General features: G+C 41.6%; 1 protein-coding gene across 5 annotated transcripts in view; it reads left to right on the top strand.

Annotated features, from left to right (window-relative positions):
- The window catches only part of LOC136440224 (BCAS3 microtubule associated cell migration factor-like), a 201,827-nt gene that overhangs the window by 25,531 nt on the left and 162,940 nt on the right, over positions 1–13,356 (top strand). For 2 of the 5 annotated variants that reach the window (XM_066436129.1, XM_066436120.1), the window contains exons 8-16: positions 26–102; positions 802–885; positions 1,518–1,625; positions 4,717–4,893; positions 5,431–5,582; positions 6,135–6,216; positions 7,060–7,153; positions 7,864–8,016; positions 8,598–8,858. In XM_066436129.1, coding sequence (XP_066292226.1) covers positions 26–102; positions 802–885; positions 1,518–1,625; positions 4,717–4,893; positions 5,431–5,582; positions 6,135–6,216; positions 7,060–7,153; positions 7,864–8,016; positions 8,598–8,858 — 1,188 coding nt within the window. The remainder of the gene's footprint in view (positions 1–25; positions 103–801; positions 886–1,517; positions 1,626–4,716; positions 4,894–5,430; positions 5,583–6,134; positions 6,217–7,059; positions 7,154–7,863; positions 8,017–8,597; positions 8,859–13,356) is intronic. The other 3 variants (XM_066436138.1, XM_066436153.1, XM_066436146.1) reach the window with 3 other exon arrangements.

Genomic DNA, 13,356 nt, shown 5'->3' with positions numbered 1-13,356 from the left:
GTCTGAGTATTTTTCTCTGTTCCAGGTTGCTATCCTTGCCCAGGTCCTCATATAAATCCCCTGGCCCTGGGAACAAGATGGCTTGCCTATGCAGACAAGAAGGTAGGTTTCCATATGTTATAATGATGTTATAATAGTCATGTTTTATGTACCCACACTGCTTCATAAGTCAGTTTACATGGCAGCCATAAAAGCTTAGCAACCAGCCCAAAAGGTCAGAAAATTTGTGGGTTTCCTTTGGGTGGAGGGTTTACTTTGCGGCTGGTCATTTTCTGAAGAAAATTGACAGTGAGCATCCTCTACACGCCCTTGTGCAGCAGCACCACCTATCACATTTGAAACATATTGCATGTTAGATCAGGACCATTGGGTCACTGCACATTAGCCACTCACTATCTGGTTTATCATCTTTTGTTCCCCATCTTGCAAGGGTTAGATGTGCTTGCCCATAGATGTCATGTCTTAGTGGCAGACTACCAGGTGCTTCTATCCTGTGGGTTGACACTGTGTAGGTTAAAGAGGTGGAAGTCTTCCCTATGCTGTCAGTCCATCTCTTACATGCTTGTCCCCGTGGATTTTGGCGACGCGAGCCAAATTGGTATATATATTGTGTGCAGTTTGCAAGAATTCTAGGAATTGCACAGGAATGTGAAAGTGGAAGGTGGCCATACCATCATCATCGATTAAATCTTGTGTTGTCCTGAGCGATATGTACTTTTCCATCACGATAACTCTGATCTACATGTATATACTCTCAAGTAATGTGTACAACAAAGTGCTTGTTTTGTGTGTGCTCCCCAGTTGGTCCCAACGCACCAGAGTCGAGGAGGGATGACAGGCAACGGGATTCAGTCATACGCTGCCACCGTCATCAGTGCTGCAAAGGTGAGATTCTGTTATTAGGTACACAAGTATATCCAGAGACGAATTTTATCACCATGTACAAGTTTGCAAAACAATTACAACTGCATTACAAATTCTAACATAATGTAATCATACTGAGCTTGCAGTCATACATTTTGACAGTTTTACTCTCTCTCATCAGCTTTCTGGTTTAGATGGTCACCTGTAGTTAGATAGGGCAAGGAAATTTCATATAACAGGTTTTGCTTGGTCTTCTAGGACCCCTTTCCACTAGACGGCGATCGATGAGCAACTGTACAGTGACCAAAATTGGATTTATGTAACCCTCAATTTCATCATTGGAAAATGGTACAAGAAATTGATGCCTGATTTAAAAGACAAGAAAACACACAAAACGAATTTTTCTTTTTCTTTGGAATTTTTTTATGAATCTATCAAATTTTTCAGTGCAGAAAGGTTGCAGTCTCTAGTGGAAAGAGGGTGTTACAAAATGAGTTGAATCTGGTTTAGATGGTCACTAGTTAGATTGACATTTAAATTTTGTATAACAGGTTTGGCGTGGTCCTTTGCAAAATATAATTGAAGCTGAAAAACTGAGGAAAAACACCTTGTAATGACATGCTGAAGGCCGGTGTTTGTGTGTTCTATTTCAGACAGTGTCATGGGGGTTTTATCTGTGCTGTGACTCTCTCAGACACCTCCTTTCCCTGGGCTCCTCCTTCGTACCAGGCCTCACTAGCTCCCGCTACACTACTACTCCTGTAAATAACCATTCTGTCCACTCTGTGTTGCATGCTTGATGTGACTGTCAAAAGGATTAGAACCCTGTCTTGTCTATATATCTGATGGAAATCTGTTATGTATGGGCATGCCTATTTATGTAAAGTTTATAACTCTTATTTGTTGTATTTCTGAACATATTAATTTCTTTTTTATCTCTTTAACTACAATTCTGTATGGTTCAAATTTTCTCTTATCAATGTTCATAAGAAAAGGCTTTAGAACTGTAACAGTTCATACATTTGTACCCCAATACATGTATCATACAACTTAACACTAATATTTGTATTAAGAGGAAAGCTCTACTTGAACTGTTCTACATGTCTGTTTAACAATCTAAAACATCACAAAAGTGCATCACATTGTCCAATTAAATGATGGCTAAATATTTTTATGCTGAATCGTAAATGTCCAGACACTAACTGTAACAGTTGTAAAATGCCTGATACTTGATGTCTTAGCCTAAGGTAAGATGATTGCTAATACAGTCAACCCTGTGACACAAGTGACCACCTCTGCCTAAAAACCACCTAGCCGTTGTGACTTCCGGTGGTCACGGTTTTCCCATTGACACAAGCATTAACTTAAGCATCCTGTATACAGTGACCACCTGTCCACATAGACCAGATTTTCTTGGTCTCCCGGGTGATTTTCTTAAGCCTAAGGTTATTTTAACGCTTTCTATCACACTGCTGCAAAATGATCATGCTATGGAATCAAACACTAGTATTCAATCAACATTTCATTCATAGCTTGTCTGAACATTTGCATGTAGTCCTTTCTGTGTGCCTTATGTCTTATAGACTGTGTGCATGATGTTTGTCTGCTGCAACCTTCTTAAACCTCATCCTCACCCCATCCCAGTTCTTCCCTGGTTGTGACAGGCTGTTGTCATGGCTCTGTGGGCGTCACAGCACAGATAGCACTCCCACCACAGATGGCACTCCCTTCCTTGCAGCTATATGTCATACACATGTACACAATATATATAACAGTTACTCAAGCAACTGTATAGATTTTGGAAACAGTCTGACATTTCAGGTACATGTAGCACCCACTACCTTTCGTCAGTGACCAAAGGATCTGTGAAAGTCAGTAACGAAAGTTAGTGGATGCTATCTGAAACGTCTGACCGTTTCCAAAATCTATCCAGTGTTGTTTGAATAACTGTTGCCAGTATCTTGCGTATCTGACTACATGGATATCTAACCTTCATCACAGTCATATTGTACACTGTGCAAAACAGTAAAATTTATTTTGACCTGTTGATTTTTCCATATTGCTACAGTTGTAAAGATGGTACATCTGGATTTGGATCCATGGTCGAACTTTTAAAAGAATGTGTGTAGTGTTCACTCAGTGTGGTACAGTTTAAACCTCTGGCATTTCTCACAAAACTACATAAACATATTCTTTTATAAGAACAACATTATGTATAGTACAGAACCTTGAATCAAATTATGATATTAAGGTTTTCAAAACTGAAGCCCAATTTGCCAAACTCGAAACATTTCTACTTAATGCATTGCAACCTGACCATTTTAGCCTTCCATTTAGTCTCACATCTTATAGCAGTAATGTAGGAAACATAGCTATTGAACGCATTGGCTTTTTAGCGAATGCCCACAAACGCCCACTCTGGCGAAGTCCGCGCTGCACGAATCAATTTTTTTTTGCTCGGAATATGTTCAGGTTGTGCTCCCATCAATTAATCCTGAGTTTCAAGTCAATCCATCGATCCGAAGTTAAATAAAGCGAACTTGAATATTCTTACCTGGCTTTTTAGCGAATGCCCAGCAAGAAAGGCTTTTTAGCGAATGCCCACTATATCAGCCAAAATATCGGCCATCGTGACACGGGCGCTAAATCTAACACCATAAACATGTTCAACAAGTTGTCCCCTGAATGTGTACTTAGTTTCCGTGCTGTACACGCCTGTAAAGTCACTTTATTTTACGAAATACACGGCATGGGAATCCACGGCCCCAGGCGCCAAAATCCAATATGGCGGCTCATCTGCATACTTGGGACAGGTTACCAGCGGCCTCTACCCCGTATACGTGCCGCTGGCTGCGCCGTGTATTTCGTAAAATAAAGTGACTTTACAGGCGTGTACAGCATGGAAACTAAGTACACATTCAGGGGACAACTTGTTGAACATGTTTATGGTGTTAGATTTTGCACCCGTGTCAGGATGGCCGATATTTTGGCTGATATAGTGGGCATTCGCTAAAAAGCCATTTTTTTGCTGGGCATTCGCTAAAAAGCCAGGTAAGAATCTACAAGTTCGCTTTATTTAACTTCGGATCGATGGATTGACTTGAAACTCAGGATTAATTAATGGGAGCGCGACCTGAACATATTCCAAGCAAAAAAAAATTAGATTCGTGCAGCGCGGACTTCGCCAGAGTGGGCGTTTGTGGGCATTCGCTAAAAAGCCTGTCCCGCTATTGAAGACAAACCAAAGGATGTTAATGTACACACAGTCTGTAGCTTGAATGTGCATTCTCCCATAGCCAATGATGTACGTTGCACTGCCAAATGATGCACACTATTTTTGCTTTGTGTAGAGTATTACACTCGCCACTTGCACTTTGTCTATTGCTTTTAAATTAGCACTTACATGACTGTGTACTGTCTTGTACTTGACAAATAGTAGACAAAATCAACAGAAGACGACATGAGCAAAAGTTTCTCAGACACAACCAATACCCTTAATGGAAACAATTAAACATAAGGGTGATATAGTGAACTATTTCCAAATTACAGATAATCAAGTACATGTAGGTGGGGTGGAAAGATCTTGTTGTTTACTGAGATTGAGCAAAGTAGAGAATGTTGAAAGCTTTGTTGTATATAATCAGTGTTTAGAATTTTGAAGTTAGCTTAATATGTAGAATGACAGATTTTGCTTTGTCCTACATTGTGCACCCAAAATTTTGTCTGTACACCAACATATTTCAAGCCCTGCATAGAGTGTTACATCTGTTATACATGTATGTAGTGTACAACCTCATCCATGATAAACTGAACAATGAACATTTTGTTCTGTGGTTCATTTTTTTTCCACAGACTATCACCAAAGGGCTGTCGATGTTTGGGGAGACGGTGGGTCGGCTGACAGGGAACAAAGCCCAGGCACCCTCCGAAGTCAAGACCACCAGTCCCTCCAAAACAGCTGTAAACAGGGCGGGGCTGATGCCTGGTATCGTCACCATCGTGGACACCCTAGTCGTGGCAGAAGGGGAGGTCTGTATCTGCACCTGTATCTGTATAGCTGCAATAACCGCCCTTCAGCATAACACACCAGCTACTGTATCTGTATGACCCGTATAACTGTCTTTTGGCATAACACACCGGCTTCTGTATCTGTATCCATATAGCAAGTATAACTACCCTTTGGTGTAATGCACCAGCTTCTATGTCTGTATTTTTATAACCAATATGACAGCCCTTTGGCATATTAAACGGACCAGCTTCTGTATCTGCATCTTTATAGCCGGTACAACCGCCCTTCAGTGCAACACACCAGCTTCTGTTCCTGTATACATTGTAGCTGGTATAATTGCCCTTCGGCATATCACACCAGCTTCTGTATCAGAAAGTTAATAAAAGTCAAAATTAGAGATGCATGTCAAAGTTGAAGGCCCTTACAAAATGTAGCAATACAGAAAGAATGTCCAGGGCTCTTTAACTTTGACATATTACCCACAATGCATCACACTGCTAAATGTGAAGTTCAAATCGTGAACTAGCTTATTGATTGTTGGAACGACTTGTTTCAAGCAGGTGAATGTGCAAGACGACAACGGCGGTTCGGCGTTCGTTGCCCACTTCCCTGCACACAACGGGGAGCCCATCGCCGCCATGGAGTTCGACCCCAGCGGCCAGCTGCTGGTCACAGCAGACGTCCTGGGACACACCTTTCACATGTTCAGGTACCGCATTGGTCATCGTACCATTTTGACGTCTTGGGATTTTCAAGCAGGCTGTGACAGATCCAAGAGCCAACGAGGATCTAAGACATTCGTTTGGTAACATGTACCAGACGGATGCATCTTGTGTGAAATATGCGCAATCTTTCCAAGAATGGCCTCTGTTTGCAGTTTTGTGAGTGGGCCCATACAGCCATAGCTGCTGATTTGAATTTGCTGTTTTACTTTTACTGAAGCCAATGAAAGAAATTTGTTTGAAAGTGTTTTATGCAATTTTATCAACGTCCTTCATAAGACTGACAAATTGCTCAAAGTCTTTGTGTGAGCTTTGTAACTGAAATAAAATCTTTGGTACTTGTCAATTAGAAATTGCCATGAAAGTAGACATTGTTATGATACAGTTTGATTTTCCATCATGTCAGATTTTCACATTTTTCTTCATTTTGTATAGAATATGGAAAATACAGACCATTTTGGAATCCTGATATCAATATGTGCATTGTGACGGGAAGTACAGATCTTGATGCTTGCTGTACTTTTTGTTTTCCCTAACAGAATCCTTCCTCATCCCTGGAGCTCGTCACAAGGAGCAGTGCATCACCTGTACTGCTTACACAGAGGAGACACCACAGCCAAGGTGTGTTTGTTTGTTTGTTTGTTTGTTTGTTTGTTTGTTTGTTTCTTTGTTTCACGTAATCGGTAAATCGCCATTTTGCAGTTTTGAACAGTAGGTACAAGCTGTGTAAGACTGTAAGGTTTGATCCACTCACACTGGGTAGGACCCCTACTCTTTTCAATTAGTGTGGTATGACTCTCCTCAAACACAGGACCTCCAGTTTTATGTCCCATTCGAGAGGACGTCCCTAACTGAAGTTAGGCACTCATCTTCACCGAGTCGAGTGAGGAAATAGGTGTAAAGTGCCTTTCCTAAGAGCACATCATTTGGCGCTGCTAGGGATTTGATCCCAGAACCTTTAGATTCTAAGGCAACGACCCTAACCACAAGACCACATTGCTATCACCAAGGTTGAGAAGAAAAGTATCACACCTATACTGTACTACATGTAAGTTGTAGGTAGATCCATCAATCCTTCCAGGAGGCCAGGTAGTTGTGCCACCTAGCTGATGAGTGGCAAAGTGCAGCAAGGAGAATACTGATTGTCTAGATTGAATACATCATGGTGATCGGTGTAAGCAAAAGGTCAATTGTGGAAAGCTGCATTATGTTTCCAAGCGCACGTAAAGCAGAGGCCTCTAGTGGTATTCGCCCAAATTGCAGTATGTATAGTATAATTACATTAATTTTGTATTGTGTGTTTTACCAGTAAATACATGTGCCATTGCAAATATCTCAGAATGAATGCTGTTTCTTTTTTTGGAAACACACTAGCATCAATGTATGAATAGATGTCAAAAAAGAAAATTATGATAATTTGACTGATACAATTTCCATTTATTCATCAATGTTTTTTACCCACAGGTGCAAAATATTTCCTACACCTTGGACAGTCGGTGGGTGGCAGTCAGTACACTGAGGGGAACTACGCATGTCTTCCCTGTCACCACCTATGGAGGTATAAACACGGGCATGTTGGACTAGCCTGGGTGCCATCCGATTACTACTAGGGCTCCTACACTCGCTACCCAGATTTTTCTGGATAGCGAGTGTAGGAGCCACGGTAGTAATCGGATGGGAGCCAGGCTTCTGTTCGACATGGAATGCAACTCAATCCTTGAACCAGCTCCTTTCATAACCGAGCTGGGATTCATACTCTTTCTTGTTTAAGTTCAAAGTCATAGGTTTGCAAAGGAGGTCAGACCACAATTGTTCTTGATTTTTAACTGACAACTAAATGAATTTTAAAAAAGAAGGTCCGCATTCTCACTGTACTGCTTTTAATTCTTGAGGAGAACAACAAATTTACAAGGGGTATGAATGATTTTGACATATGAGCAATTTTGTTGTTAAAGCCTCTTTCACACTGTCAATGAGCTTTGGCCACATTTGTCGATCAACAGAAGGTTGCCCAATTCAACATTCACATAGGGCAGGCAAATTTCTCACCTGAAAATCTACTATTGCACTGTATTTCTATATGATATAAAGTGGTTTGTTGACCTTCAAACATCAGCAGATTCTTAAAAATGAGCAGATTATCAAGAGAACAAGGGTGTATTACTTCCCAAAATGTCATTTAATTTAAAGCTCACAGGCTTTTCGTGCTGTGTGACTGTGGCTAAATTATTACTGTTATATAATGACAGTGCTGTTCTGTTGTCCAAGGTCCAGTCAGTGTAAGGACACACACCTCTGCACGGGTAGTGAACAGGGCCAGTCGGTTCCACAAGAGTGCAGGGCTGGATGAGATAGAGCAGAGCCAGACGGGGAGGCACAGTCCTGTCCCTGGGTCATCAGGCAGCCCCCAGGCCCCGCCCAGTAAGTCAAGTAGAACACAGATCTTTCTTTTTAGGCTCAACAATTATCACCTTCGCCCAGAAGGTTATGTTTTGCACAGCGTTCGTGTGTGTGTCTGGATGGACTATCTTCATATTTGGTAGGTGGGTACATGTAGGTCTTAGTGAGACCTCAAATGATTGGATTTTGGGCTCCCTAGCAACTTTCTATGGTGTTGCAGCGGTACTTCCGTATTGATATCTCCTTTTCTGAAACATGCCATTGTCATGATTTTTGGGTTTGAAACCCAGCCATATCTAATGCAAAGCTGTCTCCAGCTTTGATTTTTTTTCCATCCCAGTCATTGCTTAGTATACATGTAGATGCCCATGTACTTTTGCAAGCAAAAATGACAGATTTACTGTAACAAGAAAAATTTGAAGTTTGCAAAAGTCCATTTTTATCAGTTTCATGTCATGAAGTTTGGATTTTTTTGGACGGACGGGGTGAAATTTTTGTCTCTCCCGATAAGCGAATTTCCACCCTGGAACAGAGGGACGGGTCCTGGAGACAATCCTGGTTTGATGTTTCTATCTTTTTACCACCCTTCTCTCCTCTTTCAGGCTATCCCAGCAGCAGCATTATCAACAACAACTTGGAGAACTGTCGCCTTCCCCCCTTCCCCCACCCCACCGTAGTCACCCCCGCCGCTCAGATCAAGCAGCCGCTGGTGTTGAGCGGCATCTCCAGTAGTCCCACCACCGCCAAGCCTCAGACCCACGGCTCCCCCGTCAAGCAGGACAACGTGCTCTGTGTGGCGGCACAGTTTGCCAGCTCTAGGGGCTGGAGGACGGGAAATCCCACAGCGTCCAGAGAAAAGGCTGGTCAGTTCGGTTTTCTTCTTCTTCTTCCAGTAATAAATGTTTTGTTTGCAGGTTCTTGCCCGAGGGCTAATTGCAACGAGAAACAATAGCAAGGGTATACTGTACAGATAATGTGAGTTAACAATGTTGACAAGTGGAACATATGGCTATTCTAAGAACTACTACGGAATACAATCTACGCTTTTTGGGTTTGACTTCTTTTTTGGAAGCAGTGGAAGAAGAAGTGTCCCACTTTTTTTGTAATGAGTGGGTTTTGGGAGGTTAACAGCAATGTCCATCTGCCGAGGAATCGGCCATTACTGACATGTTCCCTCTATGAGCTCTGAAAGTTCAGCACCTTGTATTCTTTGTTCTGAAGAATAATTAGTAGTACTACATGACTACTAAACATGGCACCTCCATGTACACATTTGAAGCGTTGTTACCTCCATGAAAAATGGAGGTATTGTTTTTGGTGTGTCTGTGTGTTTGTTTTTCTCCATAAATTGTGGTCAGCATAACTCTAGAAACTCTAGATGGATTGTGATGATATCTGGTAATGTGTAGGTCATAGGAAGATGAAGGTTGATTTTGGGCCTCCCGGCAGCTTCCTTTGGTACTGCAGTAGAACTTCTGTTTTTTGTATTTATCCATCAGGGTAGCATACATGTACATTGTAGTTCCCTCTATGAGCTCTGACAGTTCAGCACCTTGTACATTTTGTACATTGTTCTTTTTTCTGAAAAATAATCAGTACATGACTCACAGCTTGTGTGTGGCGGTATAACTGCCAGGGGATAAATGGCTTATCATCATCCCAGGCAACCTCCGTGCTATCAGATATAGGAACACCGTTTTCCATCCATTCACAATCCCTTATCTCCGCAATATGGGACCGAATGCCATCGTGCAAGATGCCAACGTTGTCATTCTACAGCACCACGTAACAAGACTGGTGACAAGCATGAGGATATGCCCGGCTGTGGTGACAGCGCGTGGCTAATCTGTTCAATATTAAGTCACCTTCATCATCACAGAGGCTCCTTAACACAAATGTTTGAATAAAGAATAGCCTTGGCTTTTATTAATGTGTATTTTGTTTATTCAAGTTTCATAACACCCTCACGCACAAGTCAATACCAACAGAACAGAATATACTCAATAGAGTGAATTTACTCAATAGAGTGGTTGACTCAAGTACGTGCAGAGTAATTTCGGCACATTTTTTTCAACCCACTCACGTAAGTAGGCCTGGTGCTCATTCCATGAATTTACGGTCGTAATAAGTTGGGTATCATAGGAAAGGAAATTACCAAGCTTTCCAATGATATATGATACTTTGACATTAATTAAGAAACAACGGAAATATGATCGACCAAAGTTAAGTTACCAAACCTTTTTGTGCCATATTTAGTTTCATTGATTGGTCTTGCTGGCAGCCAGTCCATATGAATCTAAAGAATGAAAAATATGTAAATAGATCATGGCAGTGGACTTTCTTTGCCAGCTGACCTAACATCTGGTTGTAACATATAGTCTAAAAGTTAGACATCTCGAATTGTAGTTTTTAATTTTTTCTTTACAGTGTTTCTACTAAAACCTCCTTTCTATAATTTGACTAATTTTGGTAGAGATCAGCTTCAGTTGATAATCTGATCTAGAGCATCCCAAATTGTACTGTTTCTTTTTTTCAGTGATTCTGTTCACACTACCTGCCTATTATTTGAAAGTGACTATTTTGATAGCTAGCTTGATGTGATTGATGTTGTAGACAATGTCACAAGTAGTAACAAAGGTAAAGGTAGTCCTGTAGCCTTTGAAGCTGTAGGGGCAGTGGGTTGTTATCCACTGTGTCTAGGGCATGATGTTGGAAGGCGGAGCCCAACCCTTTCCTTCCACCGCCTTTTACCTCCCCAACCAAAGTATTTATTTTTACACCAGGGTGGAGTGAAAAAAGTCGTGTAAAGTACATGTACCTTTCCCAAGGACACAACGTCTAGCCAGGAATGCCAGGAATCAAACCCATGACCTCTGGATCTTGTGCATGCTAGCCACTCGGTCATTTTATGCCACTACACAAAAAGTAACCCAGACACCTAAACTATTGCAATATCATCATGCAATCAGAGGAAATCAATGTGCACGATTTGCTAAGTTAGATGAATCAGATACAGAACAGCAATTGGTCAGTTGGGGGACATTTCTACCTGACCCCAGGAACAACGTGGCATCCTGGACTTCCTTCCCTAATGATTTAAACAGATCTCTCCGTCGTAAAGCAAAGATCGCCGCGCCGTTTCAGACCGTTTCTGCCATAGGCACTTCCGGTGTGATCAGCAATGAAAGAGAAGCACATGATACAGATGACCATATAACTTAATGAACCTTGAGTTTTGCTGTTTTTTTATGAACATTCTGGATCCACAATTAGGACAAAGTGTCTCCAAGTCCACATTCCGTGGGAGATTACCAGTGTCCCGTCCCGTCGTTGTGCAAGGGTCAGTCGCTGTAGGCTGATTGGTCATTCAGACTCATTCCTTTTTATGTGGACAAATTTGGGGTGATTACCTGACATACTTTCTTTTACTTTTGACTTTTTATTACCCGGTCGTTAGACCCCTAACCCTTGCATGTGGACGTCTTTTCATGTTAACTCTTGACTGTCGGTATTACTAATGATTATTATACTCTTTAACATGCAGGCTACATTTGTCGTCTCCTAAACCAAGATGCCTTGGCAAGGAAGTTTACTATATTTTCACTGGATTGTGCATAGTCCAGATGTTAGCGACCCTGCCTCTGGACCAAAAGGTTGGAAGTTCAAATCTTGGCTGATGTCGCTCACCCAACATGCACGCTACTGGAAAGGTTTGCAGTTTTTAGGACGGGACCTTTAAGCCATGGTCCTCTGTTCATTATACCTGTCGAAAAGAGCTAGTGGATTTTTCCAGGTACAGTGAACCTGTAAAATTTAGCACCTGTCCTCTCTGTCACGACCAATGAAAGATTTAGCTTTTCAGCGAGCTAAACTGGTTCGAGATCACTTTCCCTTTTTTTTCATGGGAGTTTGCAACAGTTACTTGAAAAATTATAAGATTTAATAATGCAAATTTGTATGATTTTTCCCTTGTGGGTTGGCCTGAAAGAAGTCACAGTGTGTCATTGAATTATGAGACAATCCTCCTAGCAGCGTCCTTTTGAACTGCAGCTGTCAAGCATGTCTCTCCTGTAGGCTTGTGTTTTCTAAGTGCCATCTCATTTAGGATGCAACATGTGACCAATATGATCAAGTTTACTGTATGTTCAAAGAGAGAAGACTTTTTTCCCCTGGTGTTCTATCTATTTGTACTTAATACTAATAGGTACAAGATTAAAATCTCAGAAAGTTGCAAAATCTAAAGAACAATATTAAGTCGGTGGCATGTATTATTAGACAAGAAATTGATTTGACGCAATAAAGAATGAAGAAGACAGCTGTTTGTGAGACTAAGCTATTATTATGCGTGCCTGATGGCCCGAGGTATATGTCCCATGTATCTACATCCTTGTATTCCTCCAGCCCATCATTCTCCATAACTATTACCAGATGACAAAGTCGCTGTTTGAAGAAGAGCGTGGTAGAATGGAAACATCTCTTAAAGGCAGTCTCGGTTAGGATTTGAGATTAAGTCAAGTGCATTAAGGGCTGCCACTTCACTTGTCCCCTGCCCTGTATCCTGACATCCAAGGATGCTCCTAAGTAATGCACCTGAGGATAGGCTTAGTGGTACAAACTAGAAGGTACATTTGTATCCACCTAGGTCGGTCGTGATGCTATCTGTCAGTGCCCTTAAACATACACTCCATCCTGGCTTGTCATTACTGTGACATCCATGTGGCAAGGTCAGCAAAAATTGGAACTAGCTTTTATATCAAGAGAAAAGGGCAGATGGGAAAATTCTGCGGTTAGGGCTGTAGAATTCAATGTAGTTAACGACCGTAGGCAGGGAGGGGGGAGTTTCAGGGGGTACGGAAGAACCCCCCCCCCCCACACACACACGCACACGGTCCGGAGGTACCCCAAAAGAATGATCAATGGATCCTCTCTCAACAGCGCTGTTATCAACAGTCTCCAAACACCGTTTCAGAGGGTTGAATTCATCATCATTATTCATCAAAATTCGAACCCCCCTAGAATCTTTAAAAAGAACCCCTTAAACAAAGTCCTGGCTGTCGGCATGTAGTTGCAAGTTGAACAGATTTTTGCGGCAACGTGATAACAATATATTAGAGAGCTGCCATTTTAACCTTTGTCGTGCTATGAGCGACATTTTCTGGGACAGAGACATTTGCGACCAAGGACATAACCTTTTAAACATTGTACGCAGAGGCGGATAGGAGACATTCTGGGGCATTATAGCTAAGCCTATGTAATTTTGATTGTCTACAATTTAGCGTGGGTTGACTTCTTCCTTTATGGAGTCTGAGATCCCCTAAATTTACCACCAAACATAAAGCCAAAGGTAGAAGATAGACGACA

This window comes from Branchiostoma lanceolatum, chromosome 1 (assembly GCF_035083965.1).
Source record: "Branchiostoma lanceolatum isolate klBraLanc5 chromosome 1, klBraLanc5.hap2, whole genome shotgun sequence".
In the NCBI taxonomy this organism is placed as follows: Eukaryota; Metazoa; Chordata; class Leptocardii; order Amphioxiformes; family Branchiostomatidae; genus Branchiostoma; species Branchiostoma lanceolatum.
Note: the sequence above shows the minus strand (reverse complement) of the source record. Positions and strands in the feature narration are given on the sequence as shown.